Source organism: Alnus glutinosa, chromosome 14 (assembly GCF_958979055.1).
Source record: "Alnus glutinosa chromosome 14, dhAlnGlut1.1, whole genome shotgun sequence".
Lineage (NCBI taxonomy): Eukaryota > Viridiplantae > Streptophyta > Magnoliopsida > Fagales > Betulaceae > Alnus > Alnus glutinosa.
In genome coordinates this window covers 25,060,208-25,084,141 of record NC_084899.1, presented here as the reverse complement: position 1 = coordinate 25,084,141, position 23,934 = coordinate 25,060,208, and the positions used below count along the sequence as shown (strand labels likewise).

General features: G+C 36.3%; 3 protein-coding genes across 3 annotated transcripts; 1 reads left to right on the top strand and 2 right to left on the bottom strand.

Moving 5' to 3' along the window:
- The first annotated feature begins 671 nt into the window (after nt 1-671).
- LOC133857439 (probable WRKY transcription factor 21) lies at nt 672-3,550 on the top strand. The gene is made up of 3 exons (XM_062292707.1): nt 672-2,014; nt 2,155-2,280; nt 3,113-3,550. The coding sequence occupies exons 1-3, from the start codon at nt 1,251-1,253 to the stop codon at nt 3,255-3,257; spliced, it is 1,035 nt and encodes a 344-aa protein (XP_062148691.1). The 5' UTR covers nt 672-1,250; the 3' UTR covers nt 3,258-3,550.
- Nucleotides 3,551-7,185: 3,635 nt separating this feature from the next.
- Nucleotides 7,186-8,017, bottom strand: LOC133857807 (ethylene-responsive transcription factor 8-like). The gene has a single exon (XM_062293156.1). The coding sequence runs from the start codon at nt 7,950-7,952 to the stop codon at nt 7,443-7,445; it is 510 nt and encodes a 169-aa protein (XP_062149140.1). The 5' UTR covers nt 7,953-8,017; the 3' UTR covers nt 7,186-7,442.
- A 5,814-nt stretch (nt 8,018-13,831) lies between these two features.
- Nucleotides 13,832-19,193, bottom strand: LOC133857894 (small ribosomal subunit protein uS19x-like). Its single transcript, XM_062293269.1, has 4 exons — nt 19,037-19,193; nt 18,749-18,897; nt 18,537-18,594; nt 13,832-14,282 (listed from the first exon to the last, which is right to left on the bottom strand). The coding sequence occupies exons 1-4, from the start codon at nt 19,037-19,039 to the stop codon at nt 14,034-14,036; spliced, it is 459 nt and encodes a 152-aa protein (XP_062149253.1). The 5' UTR covers nt 19,040-19,193; the 3' UTR covers nt 13,832-14,033.
- Nucleotides 19,194-23,934: the final 4,741 nt, after the last annotated feature.

Below are 23,934 nucleotides of genomic sequence, written 5' to 3'. Positions count from 1 at the left end.
CTCAACGTCAAAACATTGAGAGAAAAAAGAAAAAAAGGTTAGCATCATGGTTTTGAAAATCTAATACCCATGATGTTAATTTTACACTTCTTAATAATTATTTGCTTTCCAAGCACTGTACATGTAGACTCATTAACATTTTCTCTAGGAGTGCTGTTAAAAATATCAGGACTTATTTATTAATGTTTTTTATAATTTTTTTAAGCAAAAAAATTACAAAAAAAAAAAATAATAATAAATTAGCAAACAGCTCAACACATAAAATGATCATAAAATATTTAAAATTATTTTTATATTTATCTTATATTACAATAAAAAGCTAAAAATTAAAAAAATATATTTTACAAATTTACATGATAATTTATAATTGAAGCTTGTACAACCAAAGCACAAAGTATAATCTAGAAGTAGTAAAACTCAAGCTGAGATGCATATAGGAATATATAAAATATATCATACAAGGCAGGCAGGCAGGCAGTCATAGAAGAAGAAAAAATTAAAGATTAATTAAAGCTGAAATGTGGGGAAGAAAAAGAGTGACAAAGGTCTTTGCGTGGGGCCAGCCTTCAAATCTGTGACAGAGACGGCAGTTTCATTTCTCTCTAGGACTGCTTATTTAAATGCAACCCTTTCTCTCTCCTGTGAAATCTTGGTGTTTTTTTTTTTTTTCTCTTTCTAGGAAAATAGTAAAATATTGTTAAGGAGAAAGTTGAGGGCTTTGTATTCTTATGGCTGTGTGAATTCTCAAGCGAAGCCAAAGTCTTCTTTTTCACACCTTTCAATCTCAATACCATGGAAGAAGAATCTAGGGTTTGACAGCACCAAGTCCAACAAGGTCTGTGCTTTGGTGCTTTCCTTGCTTTTTCACTCTAAATTTGATTAATTTCCTTTTCTGAAGTAGCTATATCCGGTTTAATATCTATTTGGGTGTTTCTCTTCTCCAATCCATTTTCACCGACCCAGTTGGTTATGATCTTCTGGGTTTTCTTTGTTTTGGAAAATTAAGCCTCTGATGTGGTGAAATTCCTGAAATTTCAATGAAAAACTCCAACTTGGGCGTTTGTTTGGTGAACAATGGGATTTTGACTCTCTGGGTGTTTGTTTTATCACATGTTGATAGCTGGATATCTATTATTTGAGTAGTTATTTGAGGTTTTGGGGTCTTTTATTGCGTGCGTTGCTTAGGTTTTAGGGGGTTTGGGGATTTAGGGGTTTTCTTTTGTTTTCCTCTTGTTTTGGTTGGGGTCATTATGGAGGCGGTTGAAGAAGCTAACAAAGCAGCTGTAGAGAGCTGCCATAGAGTTCTAAGCCTTTTGTCTCAGCCTCAAGATCAGGTTCAGTGTAATTTAACGGTAGAGACTGGGGATGCTGTGTTTAGGTTTAAGAAAGTTGTTTCTCTTCTCGACACTGGTTTGGGTCATGCTAGAGTCCGAAAGCTCAAGAAACTCCAAATCCCCTTTCCCCAAAGCATTTTCTTGGAGAACCCAAATTGTAGAGCAGAACAGCAATCCAAAAATATTCAACTTCTTCAGTCTAGTTTTCCAGAAAACCCAACTCAAGAAATAGGCTCAAACGTTAAGAGTACATTGTGTTTGGGAAACTCATCTTTGGAACTGAGCTCAAATGGGAAAAGCCCTCTCCAACTTGCCGAGCAAACACCTTCAACACATTATCACTTCCTTCAGCAACAACATCACCAACAGAGGTTATTGCTTCAGCAGCAACAAATGAAACACCAAGCGGAAATGATATATCGCAGGAGCAATAGCGGCATAAATCTGAATTTTGATAGCTCTAGTTGTACTCCCACAATGTCATCCACTAGGTCTTTTATTTCCTCCTTGAGTATAGATGGAAGCGTAACTAACTTGGATGGAAGTGCTTTCCACTTGATTGGGGCACCTCACTCTTCGGATCAGAGTTCACAACAGCATAAGAGAAAGTGTTCTGGCAGGGGAGACGATGGAAGTGTGAAATGTGGGAGCAGTGGTAGATGTCACTGCTCAAAGAAGAGGTTAGACTTTGTTTCCTCACCATCCATCTATTCCACTTAATTATGGTCTTGGATCTTATAGCTTGCAATTTTTCCTATTAATCAGTAAGGATTAGAGTTGTTCCAACAGATTTTTCTTAATTGGTTAACTCTGCTTCCAGGAAACATAGGGTTAAGAGATCAATCAAGGTAGCTGCAATCAGTAACAAGCTTGCAGATATACCTCCTGATGATTACTCATGGAGGAAATATGGGCAGAAGCCAATCAAGGGTTCTCCTCACCCTAGGTATGTTCAATCTCTGCTTCTTGGTACACAACTATGTTTTCTGCGATGCATGGCAATTTTTTGTTCAAGTTCTGACAATTGCTTCTGTAAATTTGCTGATAAGATTTGCCAATTTTTTTTTTTTATAGTTGTTCTTCAATTTGATATGCATCTAGGATCCTGTGATATAAGAGTATGATGATGCTTTCACATTAGTTCATGGATAAACTGTTCTTCTTGATGTTGCTAATTCTTTCCAATCTCTTTCTTGTCTTGGGAAGTACTGCTGTGTTAAAAGATCGTCTTCCCAAACCCCCCCCCCCCCCCCCCCTCCCCCCCTCTCTCGCACATGCTAAAAGGGGTGTCTAATAAGACATGTAATATAAGACTGTTTTGGTGATTGAGCATTTGATCGTTTTCTGGGATGTAATATTCACGATCTTTACTGGAAGGAATAGCAATAAACATGGGACTCTTATCCAAGAAAAATGCACTAAGCACTGGCCATGTCCTTGTAGTTTTGTCAAGTGCCTTGCTTTAGATACATTATTGGAAAGAAAAAGCGTGAAGTCTAAGAACTATGAAGCTTTTACTCGTGGTTTCTCTGTTGCATTTTGGCCTTGCTATATCATTCATCTTTTCAACAAGAAATTGTAGTGTCAAATCAGAACAATCACAAAATTGTCTCTTCTTTTTTTTTTTTTGACAAGAATAGTTATAAATTTGAAATGTTTCCAGACTTCCACTTATCATTTTCAGATTTGTTACTTGTAATACTTGTTGGTGTAGTTTCTGCATGAACTTCCAACATTTGAGGAACTTCATAAACTGAAAAGTTTCTGAACTTGTGCAGGGGATACTACAAATGTAGCAGCATGAGAGGTTGTCCTGCAAGGAAGCATGTTGAGAGGTGCTTTGAGGAGCCTTCCATGCTCATTGTTACCTATGAAGGTGAGCATAACCACCCCAGGATTCCATCACAGTCAACGACTACATGAACTGCATGGAGAGCTTCAGCAAGGTCAAGCCCCGCTGTTCAATTTTCTGGAACTTTTTGTATGGTTGGCTTGGAATGCTCTCTCCTGTACATATTTTGCATCTTTCGACCATGGATGTATACTTGGAGCAGTTTTTTTTTGGTTTTGGAGGGTTAGCTCCTAGCCTTTTTAGCTTATCCGCAAGTGGGCATGAAGCCCGGTGCTTAACTGAAGAATTGTGTAGAATTGGGGGTTTCAAATTGTAAAACATCTTTTTTTGCAAGCAATGCTTTAAACAGTTAGGGTTTTCTAAATGACTTAATTGCCTCCGGATTTGAAATTTTAGTATTTGATAGAGGGTTTTGATGTTGGGTATTATTCACTGTCACATTGAAGGCTGTGGGTTTAAATTCCTCTTATGGATAGTTCATACTTGAGTGGCATCAATAGTTGTGAATGATATAAGAGGATTTTGCATCTTCTATGATGACTAGAAGATTTTGCATCTACTATGATGACTAGTCATCACGTCTAGAAGTTAAAAGATAACTATTCACCTCAAGTGTTTTCTGAAGTGTTTGATAAGAAATTCGGACTTTGGCAACACCTTTGGTTGTCACTTCTGAGAAGTGTTTCATCTAGAGGCATTGAGCTCGATCTTGTGAGTAGGGGTGGTATAGATTCGGTAGGCAGTTAATTCGGTCGGTTAACCGACTTTTGTCAGAATGCAGTTAGTGAATTATTTCGGTTAAGTTGATTAAATAGCTAATAGACGGTCAGTTAAGTCGGTTAAGCGGTTAATAGACGATCAGTTAAGTCGATTAAGTCGGTTAATAGGTGGTAGGTTAACATGGGTAATGAAACGACGTCGTTTTGATTTGATTTTAATTTTTTTTAAAATGATCAAACGTTTTGTTCTTACTAAAACGATGTCGTTCGTTTTATATCGGCAAGGTTAATCAATCTGAATAAAAGGCAGTTCGGTTCGATTTGGTTATTGATTAAAATGTGGTTCAGTTCGGTTACCGAACCAAATTTCGGAATAAAATTTTATGTCGACTACCGAACCAAAATTAGTTGATGGCAATTTGGTTCGGTTCGGTAAGCGGACAATAGGCGATAGGCAAATAATTTGCCAACCCCTACTTGTGAATGTGAAATGTGAATCTTACCAAGTAATGATTATCAACTGGACCCATAAGTTGGTGGCTAGAAACATTTGCATTTGGATCCAATAATACTCTATCAAGCTCAGGATAAGTTTAGAGTAGAATTGTTAATTTTTTACACAACTCGTAAATCAGACACAAACTCAATGCGAAATTAGTGGGGTTAGGATTGAGAGATATGATCTGTTTAATTAAATGAGTCGTGTTAGAGTTAACCTATATGTTTAGAAACACTTTTCTAGACTCAAAGTTGTCCTTTTCAAGCTAAATCTAGCTCTCTTTTTTTTTTCCAATTTGCTGTTTCTCTATGCTTCTCTAAGAAGAATTATTCAAGTTGTCCGGATTTTAGGAGTCTAGAGAACAAGGCATGTGAGTAGTAAGGGGACCAACATGGGTAGTCATGCTCGACACTTTTACATGATGTTCGGCCTCCATTGGCATCCAATTATTCTTGGGACCATTTCCAAATATATCAAAATTATAGGAGGAGATAGTTAGAAGATAAGGGAACAAGAGCTCATGTAAGGTGAAAATTAAAGTGCTTTCTTTGGCCCATTTATTGATTAGAAGATTTGTAGCACGTGTGACTTACGATCATTCCACAATATTGATGTGCCAAAGTTCAAACTACCCCTTAATTTTTTTTTATTTTTTATTTTTTTTTAACAAGGACTGATCTAAGAGTTTGTTAAGACTGACACGTCAGTCTAAATTCAAAAAAATGTAGATATAGCATTACTCTTTTTTTTTTCTTTCTTTTTTTAAACAAGAGTTGATCTAATAACCTTGCCAAATTAACTTTAAGGGATATTTGTTGAGATGTTTGTGTGGTATGTACCATTTCTCTTCATTCTTTCAATATGTATCATATTTTTATGAGAAATGATCCCTACACTCATTTCTCACAACAGCCCCACAACAAGCTGACGTGGCTGGTAATATTTTATTGTTTTTTTTTTGTTTTCTTTTTGTAAAAAAATAATAAAATATTACCAGCCACGTCAGCTTGTTGTGGGGCTGTTGTGAGAAATGAGTGTAGGGATCATTTCTCTATTTTTATCACATAACTATCTCATAATACTTATGTGGCAATCTCAACCAACCCTTGATTTTTTATTTTTTTTTTAATCATGACAAATAAGGTTGGTTGGCACCGCCACATCAGCATTGTTAGATTATAGTTCCGGGATAAAAATGTGACTTTTAAGCATTAATCCACATTTTTATCTCTCAACTATCTCATAATACTGATATGACCCTTCTCTTTTTTTTTTTCATTTTCTTTTTTTAACAAGTACCGATCAAAATATTGGTTAATATTATTACGGTAGTATTGTGTGATAGTTATAGCATAAAAATAGCATTTCCAACAACTTGAAGTCAGGCTTCCTTCCTTTCTTCGGAACTATTACACATGGGCCTGAGCCCATTTGGTCAACAATTAGTTTTGAGCCTGTGTCATTGTACGGGTGAGATATCGTGAGACCTCTGGTAGCTTATTTATTTAATTATATAATCAGATATATAATATAGTAGATCTTGACCATGATTTAACTCCGGGTGCACCAAAATTACATGAACCCAGCAGGATGAAGAGGTGGGGAATGAAATGCAAACGAAATGATAGATTTAAATACTTTATATATATGATGATATTTTTTCACTAAAATGTACGTTCTCCCAGCGACAAGCCCATAATAAATTTCTGAAAATTTACTTCACTCTTTGTGTGGATTTCAAGCTTGGATTTCTATTTTTACAGTTCTAGTTGGCTTCCTCTTTTTCTTTTTTTCTTTTTTTTTTTTTTTTTGGGCATGTCGTGGTCATTTTATATTGAAATAAATGAGTAAGGCTTGTGTTTTGTGTCTATTGAAATAAGGAGTAATGCTATATACCCGACGAATATATCTATTTCATCCCTCTAAAGCTGATGTGACTTAATCCTTCAACCAAAAATATATTTACATTCCCCAAATACTACGGAAAGAGCACGCCACATCACTTTAAGGAGTTAAAAGAATATGAATATATTTGTATAGCATATAGCATTACTCCCGAAAGCTAAAGTGTCACGTTAGTAATTGAAGAAGCAAAGTTAAGGGAGCCATTTTAAGATGAGGATCTCGTGTGTTATTAAAATGTTCGAGTTTCTGTGTCGAGCTCACATGCCCCCATTTCAAGTCTTATATACGTAACTCACAGACCCAAAACAAGTGAGTCTCACAAACTCCCTACCGCTTTTACTATAAAATCATTTACAAACTGATTTTTTTACTTAATTATTTTCCGAATTATAAATTATACATCAATTTCTAAATGTCATTCAATGTTAAACCTTTTTTTTTTCTTTTCCTAAAAAAGGACGGATCCCAAAGGAGTTAGAAATATCAAATATAGGAATATCAGCAGCTTTTCCGAGCCATGTCGGTCCGAGTATCATGGGTTTGTTTCTATTTATAGGCATTTCTCTAATCTAAACTTGGTTCAAAACGTAAGTAGGGAGAGAATAATAATAATAATAATAATAATAATAATAATAATAATAATAGTAAAAGGGAAAGGGAAATGTGTGGTTGAAATTCAACAAGTGTAAATGGCAGGCACGTCAGTGAAGTGAATCAGAGACCAGAGTGGAAACGTAAGGAACAAGAATAGGAAAAGGGGTAGAGTCAAACGCAATTATTATCCACGGCTACTACTGGCAAGTGGCAAGTGGCAACTGCACAACCCACTGCATGCCTATGCCTATTTGAGCTCTGTATCACACAATTCCAACGCCATTTTCTCAGATCACCACTCATACAATTTTCATTCAATCCACGGTAAAGGGGTCATTAAGTTAAGCCCTGCCCAACCTTAATTGTAATATAATCAAAATGGTTTTTTTGCTAATCAGCTGTACATAAGCAGGGAAAATTGACTAACCACGATGCCAAGAGAGGAACCCAAATGAAAAACAAAAAATCAAAACATGAACAAAAATACAAGACCAATCTTCTCCGGGGAAGCCCTTGCCGGGAACCTCGTCTCCGGCGGTTCAGAAAAGCGGCGCCGGCAGATTCAGATCGAAGAGAAACGGCTTCTCCTTCATTTTCTTTTTCTCGTCCTGCCCGGCTACCACCAAGTCCGCGTTCTCCATCACGTACCCTTTGAACTCCGACCTCGCCGGAGCAGGAATACCTCCCCCGGGAAATAAGTCCGGCAGAGGCCTGAAGCCGAAAACCTCTACGGGAGTTCCGGCGACGGCGACCGGCTGAGCGACGAAGTGGCCGCGCAGGCCGAAGTTGGTGCGGGCCTTGGAGCCGCGGAGACTGATGGCAGCCTCATCGTAGGCGAGAGCGGCCTCCACGGCGGTGTCGAAGGTGCCGAGCCACTTCCTGGTCTTCCTCCACGGGTCTCGGATCTCCGCCGCGAACCGCCCCCAGGGCCGCTTGCGCACGCCTCTAAAATGCGTCTCTCTTCGCGCGCCCTTCGCAGGAGGAGTCCCTGACGGAACTCCGGCGACGGTGAGCGAGTCTCGGCGGAGGTTTTGCGCGTCAACAGGCATGGACTCGGTGTACTACGGACCTAAAAAAGGTAAAGTGAGAGTTCCGAGAGTGGGAGTTAGGGTTTGGAGTTTATTTATAGTGGAGGGGACAGTCTGGATTAACGCCGACAGCTTTGGTTTTTTCTCTGTGCGCGTGTGATTGTTCAATTTAATAATGTTTTTCTTTTTTTGTGTGTGTTTTTCTTTCAAACTTTTTGCTTGTTTTTGGAAAACAAAAAAAATATATATATATAACAGTTTTATTATTAGTATTATTCTTATTGGTGCATTAAGAAATTAAGAAATAAGTACAGTAAATGCATGCTTCTGAAGATGGGGAAAGGCGTCTATTGATGATTTGTCAAATTTTTTATTTATTTATTTATTTCATATTAAATTTGTAAATCGTATAAAAATTTTGTCAAAATCCTAACAAAGAGGAAGTGAGTTAGGAAAGCTGCCCTAATAACGGTCAAATATATATTCAATGACATTCGATTAAGTTGGTCGTTTTGTCTAAAAACTTAGATATAGAAGGTCAAAGAAAGGGAGAAGAGTAGTGGTCAAGACATGCCGTTAATTAAGTATACAGGAACAAATAATTGACAACTTAAAAAAGCTTGAGCCTAAAAGCCTAGAGTTATCTTAAAAGGAGATGAAGCCAAAGGCAGCATTAATTTGTTTGCTTTTCCATAATTGAAGTTCTAGCAGAATCTTGGAGCTCAGCCCTTTTAAAAGCTTTTTGCTTTTTAATTGTGTGGGCTACGCTACTCTCGCTAGGTGAGGGCTGTTCTCACAGCTCGGCGCAGGGCTCGTATTTATTATAATTATTGCATGGCCTTGTTGCCCAAGACGTAATCGAAGTAAAGTTATCCGTTAATACGTTCGGATTTAATTCGATAAGGCTGGATTATTAAATGAGTCATTCGTAGACATAAAATTATATTTAATTATTAAATAATACATACTCGTAAAAAGATTTGACTCGCCTATTAGCGTGGCTCGTATATATATATATAATGCTATAACTATAAATTATAGTTATATAATGTTATATAATTTATAAATTTCAACTCATAAATATACAATTCATAGTAATGTAAACTATAAATATTATGAACTAGTGGTAACTGAATCACTTCACCACAGAGATCGTGATAAATTTAAATGAGCCAAGCTTGAACATGCACTATCTGACCGAGCTCAGCTCGTTTAACTCCCTACTTGTCACTAATGGTCCATTTTCTTTTCTTCTTTTTTTTTTTTTCTAAATAGTTGTAATTGAAAAAGGGTTCTCACATCAACAACCCAACAAAAACTTTACTACAACTAGGGCTGTAAGTAAGCAGGGCTACTCGTGAATATTCTCGGATTCGACTTGAATTAGCTCTGCTCGAGATCGGTTCATTTATTAAACAAACAGAGCTTGAGCAAAAAATTCAACCTCGTATAAATTTAGGCACGACTCGACTCATATAAGCTCGTATAATTTCATTTGTATTATTTTTATAATATTATTTTTAATTTTGTAATGAGAACATGTTAAAGTTTTTTTTTTTTTTTTAAAAAAAAAAAAAAAAAAAAAAAGTTCTTCGTAATTTTGTGAATCTAAATATAGATATAAGTGCATTTATGTGTATATGAATGTATAAATATACTATAAGATAAACATATAAAATTGTGAATAGATTATTTAAGATTTGAGTTAATTTCTCTAATTACTCAAACAATAAATCTTAATCATAATTAAGTAACTAATATATAGTATTAATTTTTTTAAAAAAATTAAACAATCACAACATTTACTTTATATATGAAATAACTAAATAAATTGAGCAGCTCGTGAACAAGCTCGAATTCGTTAAAAAATTAAACGAATCGAATTTGAACATTTAATACTCAACCCGATTCGATTACAACTCTAAGCATAAGTAAACAATTTTTCCTCACATGCCAAGAGAGGGGAAATCTATTAATTATCAACTTAAACAAAAAATTTAAATGATAAATTAAAGATTGATAAATAATTTATACAATATAACTGGAATTTAAAATCACGAACTTTTTAAAAATTATTATAGGATCCAGCATCACTTAACCAAAAAAAAAAAAAATATATATATATATATATATATTACATATTCTCACTCTAACGCTTTTCTATATGACTTTTAAATTATTATTGCATCACTATTAAATTTTAAAAGGACAAATTTTTTAAAAAAATAAAAGAAGGTCAATCAATTGTTCAACACAAACAAAAAGGAAAAAAGGTGGGAACTGTGCGCCGGCGCTTAGGTTGGAGGACGAGACCCACGTGGGTCACTACCTGACAAGACTGGCACTAGTATGATTTGGGTAAAGCTACTGCCTTGATAAAAGCACCAACGGAGGTTCTACTTCTACATACATCATAGCCCACCGCATAGACCACACTCGCCGCCGTCGGTCCACACCATTTCACACTAATAAAACGTACTACTGCACACCAAGACCTTTCATAAATGAGTATAATACGACTGTCACATATAATTAATTTCAAATTTTCAAATCCTTCTGCCGACTTCTCACACTTTTATTTAGATTTATTCAATTATTAATCTACGTGCTTTTTTTAGGGTGTTTCGTACTTTTTAGTTCGAAACGGTATTTTAAGGTATCAAAAGTTTAATTTATTTCTCTAAGAAAATATTTTTAATATAATGTCTATTTTAAGAAATTTAAACAAATATGACGCGTTACTTGTAAAATATTTTTTTAAAAAAAAAAAAAAAAAGTCACCCTCAATGAAGTAGAGGGTGGCAACCCGACCACCCCGACTATATGAGGTGATTGCACAATCACACTGACCAACACAGAAGCGGTCGTGCGACCATTCTTTATACGCTCAGGATAACCATGCGACTACCCTAATTTTTTTTTTTAAAAAAAAATAATTAGTTGCCCCTACCAATGTTAATCACCAAATTGTCAAAATATTTCTCCAAAAAGAAAAGAATGCCTATTTATAAAAGAAATATTTTGTATTTGAATAAATGATTTATGTTTTGAGATATTGGTAATGTATTTGTTTTGAAAAACAAAACAAAACCGTTCCAAACATATTAGTCACTTGTGTAAGTTTTAAGGTAAATTTCCCTTTTATTTCTGCTAACTTCAGTAACTTGTAATGGCTAGTTACAGTCTAGCACCATTCTTAAACCCAAAAGGACTTGGGAGTTGGGACCAACGTCTTTTCTTTATTTCAAATTTTATTTTGGGCGTTCGTTGGACCAAACCTATTTGTCCCTTGTAACTATGGTAAGCCCAGTCTAGGCAAGTCATTATGAAAAGGTAAATAAATGGAGTTTGGCCCTTTCTTAGGTAAAAAGGTATGACCTTATGGTTTTGCTTTAACTTTAAGAAAGAGAAGTACTCCGGAGGCTAGAGGGGGATATTTTGTCACTGGCTGGGGCTGATCATGTTCAGCACTTTGAGTGGTATTTAGGTCATCCGGCTTTAATTGGATGGTCTAGGCTGGAAGGAGAAATTCCTTACGCATGCTAGGAAGGAAATCTTGTTAAAGTCTATGATTCAAGCGATCCCAACGTATACGATGTGTGTGTTTCGACTCTCTAAAACTTTAACAAAATATATCAATGCCATGATAGGTAAATTTTGGTGGGGCTTCCAGGATAATATTAACAAAATTTCGTGGATGTCGTGGAAGAGGATGGGTCGAAACAAGGATATTGGAGGATTGGGCTATAGAGATCTTGAGTGCTTTAATATGGCAATGTTAGCCAAACAATATTGGAGATTATTGAAGTGGCCTGATTCCTTGGCAACTTGTGTTATGTGTGAAAAATCCTATCCTGGTGTAGACTTTTTGGATTCTAATTTAGGGAAAAGGCATTATTTTGCTCGGAGGAGTATTTGGCAAGTAAAACCCTTTCTTCAAGAAGGACTCATGTGGAGGGTCGGGAATGAATCTAAGATCAAATTGTGGAATGATAACATAAATCGTTTGGGAACTGTATTTTTAAAAATTACGATTTGAAAATGCAGAAAATCTGCTTTTTCAAATCGCATGTAAGATTGTGCTTTTTTGAAAATGCAAAATTTTAAAGGCTAATTTGCAATTTTAAATGCTAAACTGCGATTTTGCCAAATGCTTAACTGCGTTTTTAAAAATCACTTTTTTAAAATCGTGATTTTAAATCGCACTTTTTAAAATTGTAAACACAAACATACCCTAAATAGAAAGCTTCAGTTTCCTCTGAAATGAAAAAAAAAAAAAAAAAAAAAAAAAAAAAAAAAAAAAAAAATGAAAAAAAAAAAAAAAAAAAAAAAAAAAAGGTGGGGTGGGGGGGAGAAGGGAAGTAACATAATACCATCTTTTCATATTTCTATGGGTAAATATTTGAATAAATTAAGTTATGATTGTAAATAAGGGTTTTGTTTCCAACCATTGAAACCTTTCCTCAAACACAGCCTCTCTCCGGAGTTCTCTCTCTCTCTCTACCTTTTGATTACTTGCTCTTTTGCAGCTGTATATCAATGGCTCAGTTTTTCATCAAACTCTCACTTTCTCCCTCTCATTGTGTCATTTTCTATCATCTATAATGAGAGTCATTTTCTATTATCTATACCTTCGTTTCAATATTTGACTTTTCAGTTGAATGTTTTGGGTACTGAATATCTCTGATCTGAGCCTGTATTTCAAAGTTGGTGAATGAAGCTGCTGCTATGGTAGTGGTTACACAGTCCTTTAAGAGGGAATGAGAAAGTTGGAAAGAGAAAAACCTAGCTTACAAAGAAAAATAATGATATTTAGTAGACTAATATATAATTGGAATAATGTCAAAGTGATATATAAGAATAATGCTACACATCATCCCCTTGTCCTCTTTTTGTCCCCCCAAAATTGATGTTGCTCTTAAAATCACCATTGGATCACTTAAAATCACCATTGAATTTTTGATATATCATTCTTGAATTTTGATCCAATGGTGATTTTAAGAGCCACATCAATTTTGGGAGGACAAAGGGATGATGTGTAGCATTACTCGATATACAATAGGAGTAATGCTACACATCATCCCCTTGTCCTCTTTTTGTCCCCCCAAAATTGATTTGGCTCTTAAAATCACCATTGAATTTTTGATATCACTCTTGAATTTTGATCCAATGGTGATTTTAAGAGCCACATTAATTTTAGGAGGACAAAAGGAAAACAAGAAGATGATGCTCTACATCCCCTTGTCCTTTTTTCCGTAAAGAAACCACTTAACGAAAAGGAAAAAAAAAAACAGGATTTTGCAAGAGAGAGAGAGAGAGAGAGATTCTGGTTTGTGTGGCTATTTGATTTGCACTTTTGGGTTTCCAAATTTAGGCAAAAAATGGGGTTTCTTTTGGTAATTTCCCTTCACTTTCATGATGCCCAAACACGAATAAAGGTCCGAAAATTGGGGGCTTTTCTCTAACGTGCTGATCGTGTGTGTGTAACTGATCCGTTTATATATATAAACTTTTTCAGATTAAGACCTGATACAACATAGAGATTAAAAAATCTATCCTCAACTTATATCGAGTGCAGAACTAAATACAAGATTGGAATAACAATGATTCCGGTTTCAATCCAATCCAATCCTATCCTATCGGCCTAATCCAACTAATCCAGTCTGACACACCATCGTGAAGACCGGAGGGTGTTCATCTGGATAACTGCTATAGATTAACACTTTTGAAACAGGAACTCTCCTAATACTTCACATCTACACTCTCCAACACCATCCAGATGACACGTGCCAAAAGTTGTAAAATAATTCTAAGAGTTGGCATGTGTAACATTTTTTCTCTGTTATAACAACAAATCATTTTTTACGTACCCGACCACAAAAGAAAAAAGATTATCTAGATGACACCAAAAAACAGTTATAACATAATAATCAAAAATAGAAAGTTAAGAACAGGTTGATTAACTATATGGTCATAGATGAAGTCACATTACTTGAGGTTGAAGAGCAAGACAAAATCAATACAATATATGTTGGTCAAAATTCAGCAAAGATCGAGTTAGCACTGCCATTAGGCCAACAATTTAAAACACATGCAAAATCTTCACTTGAGAGGAATGAACCTAGAGGAGTGGGTGGCACCAATACCCGGCCTTCCATGCTTGACGGGCTTGTAACTGATTGAGAATTCAGCTAGATAATGGCTAATCATTTCTGGTTTGATTTCAACTTGATTAAAGGTCTTTCCATTGTAAACTCCAATAACGCTACCTATCATCTCAGGTACAATGATCATGTTGCGGAGGTGAGTCCTCACTGGTTCCGGCTTTTCACCAGGTGGGGCCTCCCGTTTCTGTTCCAAGCATAGGACTAACGTTAATTTAGATAGCATGATTATCCTTTGTATATGTTGAACAACACTTAACAAATACATTTAAAATCATGCTGCATAAAAATTTGAATAACCACCACGAAATAGTATATAACAAGGAACTATAAAATATTAGAAAGCACATTGTTTGATGCATCATGCGCCAATAATTTTCTGAATTTCAAAACCATGAGCATACTAACTGCTTAGGAAAATTTACAGGAAAAAATTCATCTGATCTGTGCTATAAAATTGAAAGCCTGGACAGCATGTGAAAAGACAAAAGCATTATGTAAAAATGATGAAGTAACTGAAAAATGGAATTATGTCCATACTCTTAAATCAAATATCAAATGCAAGATGATGTAGCATGTATACCATCTTCCACCTCGACAATACTGTTCAAATAATAAATCCTAATAGATTCAGATCTTGAACTCATGCAAAAACAAACCTTGAAAGTGACATGTTGCACTATCACTCAATACTAATGAAAAGAATTAACCAGTTAAAGAAAACTTGTACAAGCACCTAGTTTTACATGAGTGGACATAGAAGCTTAGTCAATCTGGATTAGAAATCCTTGTGCCCACAAAGCATGAAGTTAATTCATAAAACACACACACACAGAGACATCAACAGGATTTCTTGTGGGGTGGATTCAAGGAGGGGTTTAAATTCTATCTGGTTAGTTGGTCTAAGATTTGTGTTTTGTACCCTGATTTCTCAGGCAGTATGGGATTAGAAACCTGCTTTTGGTTAGCTAAGCTCTCTTGAAAAGTGATTATGGTGTTATGCCACAGAAAGAGGGCCTTGTGGAGCTTAGTGGAAGTTAAATATGACATGTGCGGAGGGTGGTGCTCCAATGCGGTTTATGAGTCCTATGGGATTGGGGTATGAAAAAACAGTAGGATAAAGAGGGGGGGGGGGGGGGGGATTTGTCTAGAATTGTTAGATTTGAGATGATAGATGGGTCTAGGATCAAGTTTTTGAATGATGTGTGGCGTGGAGATCAAACTTTGAAGGTTGCTTTCCTGGTCTTGTTCAGTATTCCTTGATGGCAGATTATGAGTAAATTTGTAACACTCTATAGTAGAATGTCGCTTTTATTAGATTAGTGCATGATTGGGAAGTGGAGTTGGTCACTTCGTTCTTTAATCTTTTGTACTCTCTCAGGTTAAGACAAGGCGGCGAGGATAAAATTTGTTGGATCTCTTTCAAAAGGCGGATGTTCAAGGTCTGATCTCTTTATCAGACGCTTAGCAGCCCCACTGGCCCTCCTTTTCCTTAGAAGAGCATTTGGAGAAATAAGGCTCATTCAAGAGTGGCGTTCTTTGTATGGATGGCTACATTAGGAAAGAGTTTAACTTTGAATAACCTGGGAAAAGAGGCATGTCATAGTAATGGAAGGATGTTGCATGTGTAAGAAGGACAGGAAATCCAATAATCATCTCCTGCTCCACTACACGGTGGCTAGAAACTTGTGGGTTTCGATTTTCCGACTTCTGGAGATAAAGTGGGCCATGCCCCAATGGGTAGTGGAGTTGTTGGATAGTTGGAGAGGTTGGTTTAAAAGCCATTGCAATATAGAAGTCTAGAGAATGGCTCCCCCGTGCTTAATATGGTGTATTTGGAAGGAACACAATGCACAAAATTTTGAAGATTGTGAAAGATTAGCAATTGAGTTAAAAGCTATGATATTCAAATCTCTCTATGTTTGGATGACTATTCAAATTGTATCTGTGGTGCGGGGATACGGTTTTGAAGGGAGATTTTCCTGATCTATTTGGTATTGCTCGTGTGAAGGATGCATCAGTTACGGATAATATGGAGATTTTGTTCAGTTCTACTCAATGGAACGTGTGCTTTGTTAGAAAAGCGCATGATTGGGAAGTGGATGTCTTTGCTTCCTTCTTCTAGGCGTTGCACTCAGCCATTGTGAGTAGAGATCGTGCAAATAGGCTTTGGTAGGTCTCTTCCAAGAAAGGCTTGTTCAAGGTCAAGTCCTTCAACTCCTTGGCCTGCTCTGAAGGTAGACACTTCCCTTAGAAGAGTGTGTGGCGGACTCAGGCTCCTTCGAGGGCGGTTTTTTTTTTGTGATCGGTAGCCTTAGGCAAGATCCTTACAGTGAATAATCTCATGAAGAGGCACATCATCATTGTGGACATCATCATTGTGGATAGATGTTGCTTATACAAGAGAGATGGGAAATCAATGGACCACCTTCTTTTTTCTTTTCTTTTTTTGATAAGTAAGAAGACTTTATTAATGAAAGTGTAAGGCGTCCCAAGGTACACAGGATGTAGCTTCCGCTCTGTGGAATACCCTTTTTGCTCGATTTGGTATGTCTTGGGTTATGCCTAAAAGAGTTATCGACTTGTTTGCCTGTTGGTGGAAGGTTGTAAGGCTGAGGAGTGCTGTGATTTGGAAGATGGTGCCAATCCGCATTTTTTGGTGTGTTTGGAAGGAAATAAATCTTAGTTGTTTCGAGGATTTGGAGAGTTACATGGAGGATATTTTAGCTTCGTTTTTTCATACTCTGTATCTTTGGAAGGTGGCTTTTTTGTCTCCACTGTCGATTAGTTTTGCTGATTTCCTTGTCCATTTTTCTATTCCTAGTTAGGTGTTTCCTTTTGTATACTACCAGTGTACTTAGGGGCACCTTACGCTTTCAATAAGACTAAATTTACTTATAAAAAAAACAGTTTTATATTTTCTAATTTTCTAATTTATGGATTTATGTTCTTCTCCTTCGGTGTCTCTTTGGTATACTAGCTATGTACATGGATTGCACCTCTTTGCGCTTTCTAATAAGATTAAACTATGCATCACCTATTTTTCCTATTGTTACCATTTGGTCTAAATCCTATTGGTAGATTCTCTCATATAATTCTCTAGGATATGCTTATGAGTTGGAGGTGTAAAATCTGTGGAAAACTGGAAATCTATGGCTTCTTACCTAACTTGGAGGAGAAGGATACAACACTTGTACACACACCGACGGCCACCACATGCATGTAACATGACAATGCAGGATCCTAGCAATTATTTATGTCAGGTTCTCCACTTTATCAAGTTTAGATTGTCCACCATTATTCATTTTCTCGCATGCCTAATTGATTATCATCAATACAACAAAAAAGATTTGAAGCAACATAATATTGAAAATAATTACAGAAATTACATGTATACAAATGTTTTTTGTACTGTTGCAACTTAATTTCATATATTTCTCTACAGACACGTGCATGCATGTCCTTGAGTATTTAGTTTTAGGGTTGCAGTGTCGCAAACCTCATGTTTCTCAACTCTGTAATTACTTTTTATTATGCAGGTGCCACTGAGTTAATGAAGCATGAACTCCTATATCAATATCTCAACTCATCTCTTCTATATGGCTCCCAGTCACTAATATTTCGACCATTCCTTCCCAATATGTATTCTCAGCTTTCTAACTCATGCCACCTTACCAGGGTATCACAGAAGGCTGGCCAATCCCGTACATCATCTCCCTCGTCTAGCGCCAATCACATTAACGCACATCAAGTCATACATGAAAATCTTAATTCCCTTCCTTCTATTTAACACCCAAACAGTATATCATTCACCGACTCTACCTCCTACCCTAACTCCCAATCACAATAAAATTCCACTCCTAAATTCAAGTAGAATCAATGAATATTGAGACGCTTACAATCTTTCACCAGTCCATTTCTAGAGAGCATTCAAAAAGCTTAATAGTGTCACTTCACTTGATGTAACTACTCTGCTTTCACAAGGCACAATACCATCTGAAATGATAGACAGATACACATAGCTCCATCTTTCACCAATTCTAAGTACTTCAATCATATTTTAATACTCCATTTGATGCCCGAGCTCACACACATACACGCTCATAAAGCAAATTAAAAATAACATTAAGAAAATTAAATCCTACAAATTGTCTCAGTAACTTGCTTGACATCATTTAAAAACAAAAAAATAGAAGAAATTCCCCTCTACAATTACATGAAACAATAATCATCGCTATAAAATCACATCATGGTTAGACAAAGTCAGTATATCTGATCAATCAAAAACGATTATCAAACACACCAATCATACACCACAATTAAATCAACAAAACAATTCACGACCCCGGCGAATCACATCAATCATATGAATATCGATTTGAACCTAACTAACATTTAGAACCAAATATTATATATCAAAAACACAAAAATAACCACTCACCGCCTTGCGCAGCTTCTTGATCAATGCCATCGGCTTCCTCTTCAATCCGCGCTGAAACCTAACACCAAATGAACACATATCGCGTAAATATATGTCCAAGCACACACAACCATATACACACACATACACATATACGTATATCGGTATATGCATCATATAGTATTTGACATAGAAATAGAAATTGAGCTCTGAGGCTCTTCGAGTTCAATCACCTCCGGCGAGCGCGGGCATGGAAGAGCTTGACGAGCTCGTCGGTGGACATGTCGAGAAGCGCGTCGAGATCAACGCCTCTGAAGCTGAACTTCTTGAACGTCCTCTTCTTCGGCAGCCCTGGCGCCGCAACATCTGCTTCCACGTCCGCCTGGTAAAGACACAAAATGACAAAACAAAAAAAAAACTTGGCGTTATAAATTGAATTTCCGTGAGGTGAATGGTCTGTTTGGTTCTCGGGAAAGTGACGGAAAGAGATGCAAAATTGATAGTGATGAGACGAAGCTCACCATGGCTGAAAATTTGAGAAGCAAAAGCAATTAACTCGCAGGGCGCCGGTTTGTGATCGCTAGGGTTTTACGGCTTATTATCGGTGAGTATTTATAGGGTAACCCAGCGAGTGTATGGATTACGGGTTTCTGATTCAATGACCCGGATTATATCCGAGAGTTCGGTCTGAGCTAGGATCGCAAACTAAGGATTTTTTATTTTTATTTTTGAGTAATTGTATCATAACTCTAACGTAAAAGCGCGATTTGGAACTAATCATTCAATTTCTAAAAATTAAAATTACGTCCTTAACTTTTTTAAGAAGTTGAAATAAGTTTTTCCTTCGCTTATTCATCCAATTTCGCAATTCAAGTTAGTGTCATATCAACTTTTTTTTCTATATCACCTTAAAATGTTATTTTTTTAATAATTTTATTTTTAAAAAAATTAAATTTAAAAAAAAAAAAACGATAGCCACTCTTAAATCCATCTAAGAGTAGTCTGAAAGCCACCCCAAGGGGCCACGGGCTGACGCACGGCCACCCCCGACCCTAGGGGTGGTTGTGAGCCACCCCCTTTGGCAGCCACCCTTAATACTTTTTATTATTATTATTTATTTAATTTTTTTTAAATAAAATTATTAAAAAATATTATTTTAAAGTGACGTGGCAAAAAATGTTGACGTGGCACTAACAGGAATTGCGAAATTGGACGGAAAAGTGAATGAATAACCTATTTCAAATTCTCGAAAAAGTTAAGGACCCAATTTTGATTTTTAAAAAGTGAGTAACCAATTTCAAATCGCGCTCCGACTCAGGGAGTTACGATACACTTACCCTTTTTTTTTTTCAGTTAAATACCTCTAATAGTGGTTTAAAACTTTAAAGACTTTTATTTTTTGCCTCTATATTTCATTTCGTATCATAAATGATACATCGTTTATGGTTAAAGACGGAAATGGTACCTTCATCAAATTTCCGTATACAAATTGAGGAAAGTCCACATCATCGACCTTAAAAAATTGACACGTGTCCCTATGCCTAATTAAAAATTAAAAACATTAAAAAAAATTAAGAACAATAAAAAATACTTTTTGAAAAATATATATAGGTGTGGCTCATGCACCCCTAAGCTATTTGCCATGGCCAGTCTGGGGGTGGCTGAACCACCCCATGACCCTGGAGGTGGCCGAAACAACCCTCAAGAGTCGTTAGGTGGCTCGGCCACCCCGATTTGGCCTGGGGGTGGGTTTGACCACTCCTATTTTGCCCAAATGATTGGCTCGAGCCATCCTTGGTTTTTTTTTTTTTAAGGTTTTTAATATTTTTAGTGTTTTAATTGTTTTATTGTTAAAATTTATTTTTAATGGGACATAGGACAAGTGTCAATTTTTTAAGAGTGCTGACGTAAACTTCCGTAAATCTTTGAACGGAAATAGCCTTTTCGTCTTTAGTCATAAAGGAGGTACCATTTGTTATATGAAATGAAGAATAGTCGACAAAAAATAAAGTCTTTAAACTCCAGGAGGCAAAAAGGTATTTATCCCCCCCCCTCCCCCCCTCCTTTTTTTTTGGTCAAATTACTCTTTAAAATTTAAAATTTAGTTTTACACAACTAAAATTTTAACAAGTTTATAATGTACGCGAAGAGTAGGTCAAACCTAATAGAATAATTTCACATATATAAAAATGCCACATTTACCACATGATAACAAAAAATTGAGAGGGAGGTAGGTTGCCGCCACCATCACCCCCACTCGTAAAGGAGTGGGTGAGAGGCTATCCACCATCTATAAAAAGGTGTGGGTGGGTCGCCCTACCGACCCTCGAAGGGCATAGGCTACAACTCACTCATGCTCTCCCTCACTAAAAGGGTTTAGGTAAGTTGCTCTGACAACCAATGGAGGAGGAGGGTGAGGTCATTTCATTACCCCCTCCGTTATTGGAACTCATATCCATTGGTGAATGTCGGTGTAGGTTGCAACCACCCACACTCCCCTCTGCCAATGAAGGTGTGGATGGGTTGCCTCACCCACGCACGCCATAAGTGTGCATGATTGCAATAGCGGAGCCATGAATTCTTCTCTTGGGGTACTGAAGTTACAATGCCTCCAAATTATTTAACTGTAAAATAACTTGGAGTGCTACTACTATTCCTTATAAGTGAGATTTACAGCGGAAAGCTTGAGTACTTTTTAATATGCATATCACCACCAATCAGAGCATCTATAAGTCATTGACACACATGATCTCATAAACATAATAGTAATTCACATCTATGACTTCAATACATGTCCATTACATTAAGTATGCCATCAAATAGTTATAAAAAGTGGGTTTGTAGCTAATTTTCTCAAACCAGTCTAATAAATTGCCAAATGTCACTTAGCATGTAAGAAAATAAACACATATTTTTTTAATAGCATCTGTTTCTCGCATGTTTTTTTAATAGCATTAATAAGAAAACGTGCGCTTCTCACATACTTTAGGAATACATGTTACTTTATTAAACTGGTTTGTAAGAATTAGCTACAAACCAGTGTGTAGCTAATTGATGTCCTTAAAAAGTCAAGCAAAACAATTTTTTTTTTTTTTTTTTCTGAAAAAATGTAAAATCAATCCTTCTAGTTTCACCGATTTGCAATTACCTTCTTAGACTATAAAAATTGGCTAGTAGTTCCATGTCGCAAGAAGAAAAATAAAAGCCGATGCACCAACTTTTGTCCATTTTTTTATGAAACTGTTAAATGTCATGTCAGCACCAATTATATTATGACACATGTCACATATAATAAAATATAAATTATATAAATTAGTTGATTTTTTTTTTTCAAAAAAAGAAAAACGCAAGGAGGTGGTCAAGTCACCCCATTAGCCAAATGGGGTATTTAGGGGTCCCCCCCCCCCAAAAAAAAAAAAACTTGGCCAAAGTGCGTGGTCGAGAGCCACCCCCTCAAGTGTTTTTTTTTAGGCGACACGAGTTATAATATGATTAGTATTGAGGTGACATTTAATAGTTTTTCATAAAAATTTGGATGAAAGGTGAATGTAAAGACCTATTTGTTTTTTGTTCTTTTTCTTTTTTTCTTTTTTCTTTTTTTATCTTTTATGCTTACTAGAGGGAGTTGTCATCCAATTTTTATACTCCATTGAGCTAATTGCAAATTAGTGAAACCACATGATTTTGCATTTTCTCTTTTTTTTTTTGGGGGGGGGGGGGGTAATTACCTTTTCCCCCCATGAACTACCAAAAAATGCACGATGCCCCCATGAACTACCAACTCGACCAAAATAGAGCATTCAACTACCAAAGATAACCATTTTCCCCCCTTCCGTCAGTCACACCCCCTATGAACTACCACCATCTTCCTCTTTTCCCCCCATGAACTACCATCATCTTCCAACATGCCCCCATATAAAACGGCACATGATCCGTTGACCGTTTGTTTTAACCCCTTTGACTGACGAAAGGGGGAAAAATGGTTGTCTTTGGTAGTTGAATGCTCTATTTTGGTCGAGTTGGTAGTTCATGGAGGCATTGCGCATTTTTTGGTAGTTCATGGGGGAAAAAGGTAATTACCCTTTTTTTTTTTTTACATAGTAAATTGAGGAAGGAATTCAATATATGAGTCTGGTTAAACATAATCTAAAAAGAGCACTTTAAGAGATCATTGCTCAGCTGAAATATAAAGAGCTAGTTCACTCAATGAAAAGTCATATGGCGTAAAAGAGCAACCATGATTTTATTATAACGAAAGTATAGTATATGAGCATCAAAATGAAGTAGAAACTCTCAAGCATGTTGTTAGAAAATGATAGTTGTCAGAAAAAGGTGTTGATCAAAATGGATTGAGTTTCAATGTAATATCATCTCCAAGTCATAAAGCAGTTTCACATACATCAAAATCATAAAAGTTGTGTATGGTACTTTGCACTTATTCACTCAAACATCAAGTGTCTGATTGCATTTGTTGCAATTATGTATGTCATTTACTTCTGACATTACTTAGCTTGTTAGAAAGACTTCCTGTAACTCAACAATGTTATAAATATGACAGCGTACTCTGTTTGAAGTAAGGCAAATACAAACACAAATACAAGTGTTATAATTCTCTTGTATGGTATTAGAGCCTTCTTGTGACCAACGTCTTTTATCATGGCTTCTTCCACCATTAGTTAATCAAGCTCTTAATCTTCAGGCTCTTCATCCTCCACCCACAACCCCACTACCCTCCTCACTGTTCCTAACTCCTTTCCTCACAAGCACACGAGGGATAACTATTTAGTTTGGAAGATGGCTATTTTGTCTTATGTCAAAAGCCAAGGTCTTCATGGCTTCATTGATGGGTCGGTTACATGTCCTCCACATACTATTCTTTCTCAAGACAAAAACGCCAACATTGTCTCCCAAAATCCTGATTGGTTGCAGTGGCATATGCATGATCAACTCATATTCAGTGCCTTAATTTCATCTCTCACAGAGAAAATTATCGCTCATGTTGTCAAATGTACAACGACATGGGAATTATGGGTGACTCTGGAGAAAATGTTTACATCACATTCATGCACTGGCACCATGCAAATTCACTATCAGCTGGCTACCTTGAAAAAGGGCAATTTGTCCATCGCTAATTATTTCTATAAATTCACTAGCCTTGTTGACACGTTAGCAACTACTGAACAACCATTAAATGACTTTGATCTCATCTCATTTATCTTGGCAGTGAATATAATGCTTTTGTAACTTCGGTTACCACACGCCTTGACCCAGTCTCCCTTGAAGAGTTATACGGTCAAGTACTTGCTCATGAAAACAAATTAGAGCAACAACATCTTTCTCTTGATCTTATCCATGCAGGTGCGAATTTTGCTTCAAAAAGCTCATCAGTATGTGGACATGGGCGTGGTCCATCCAACTT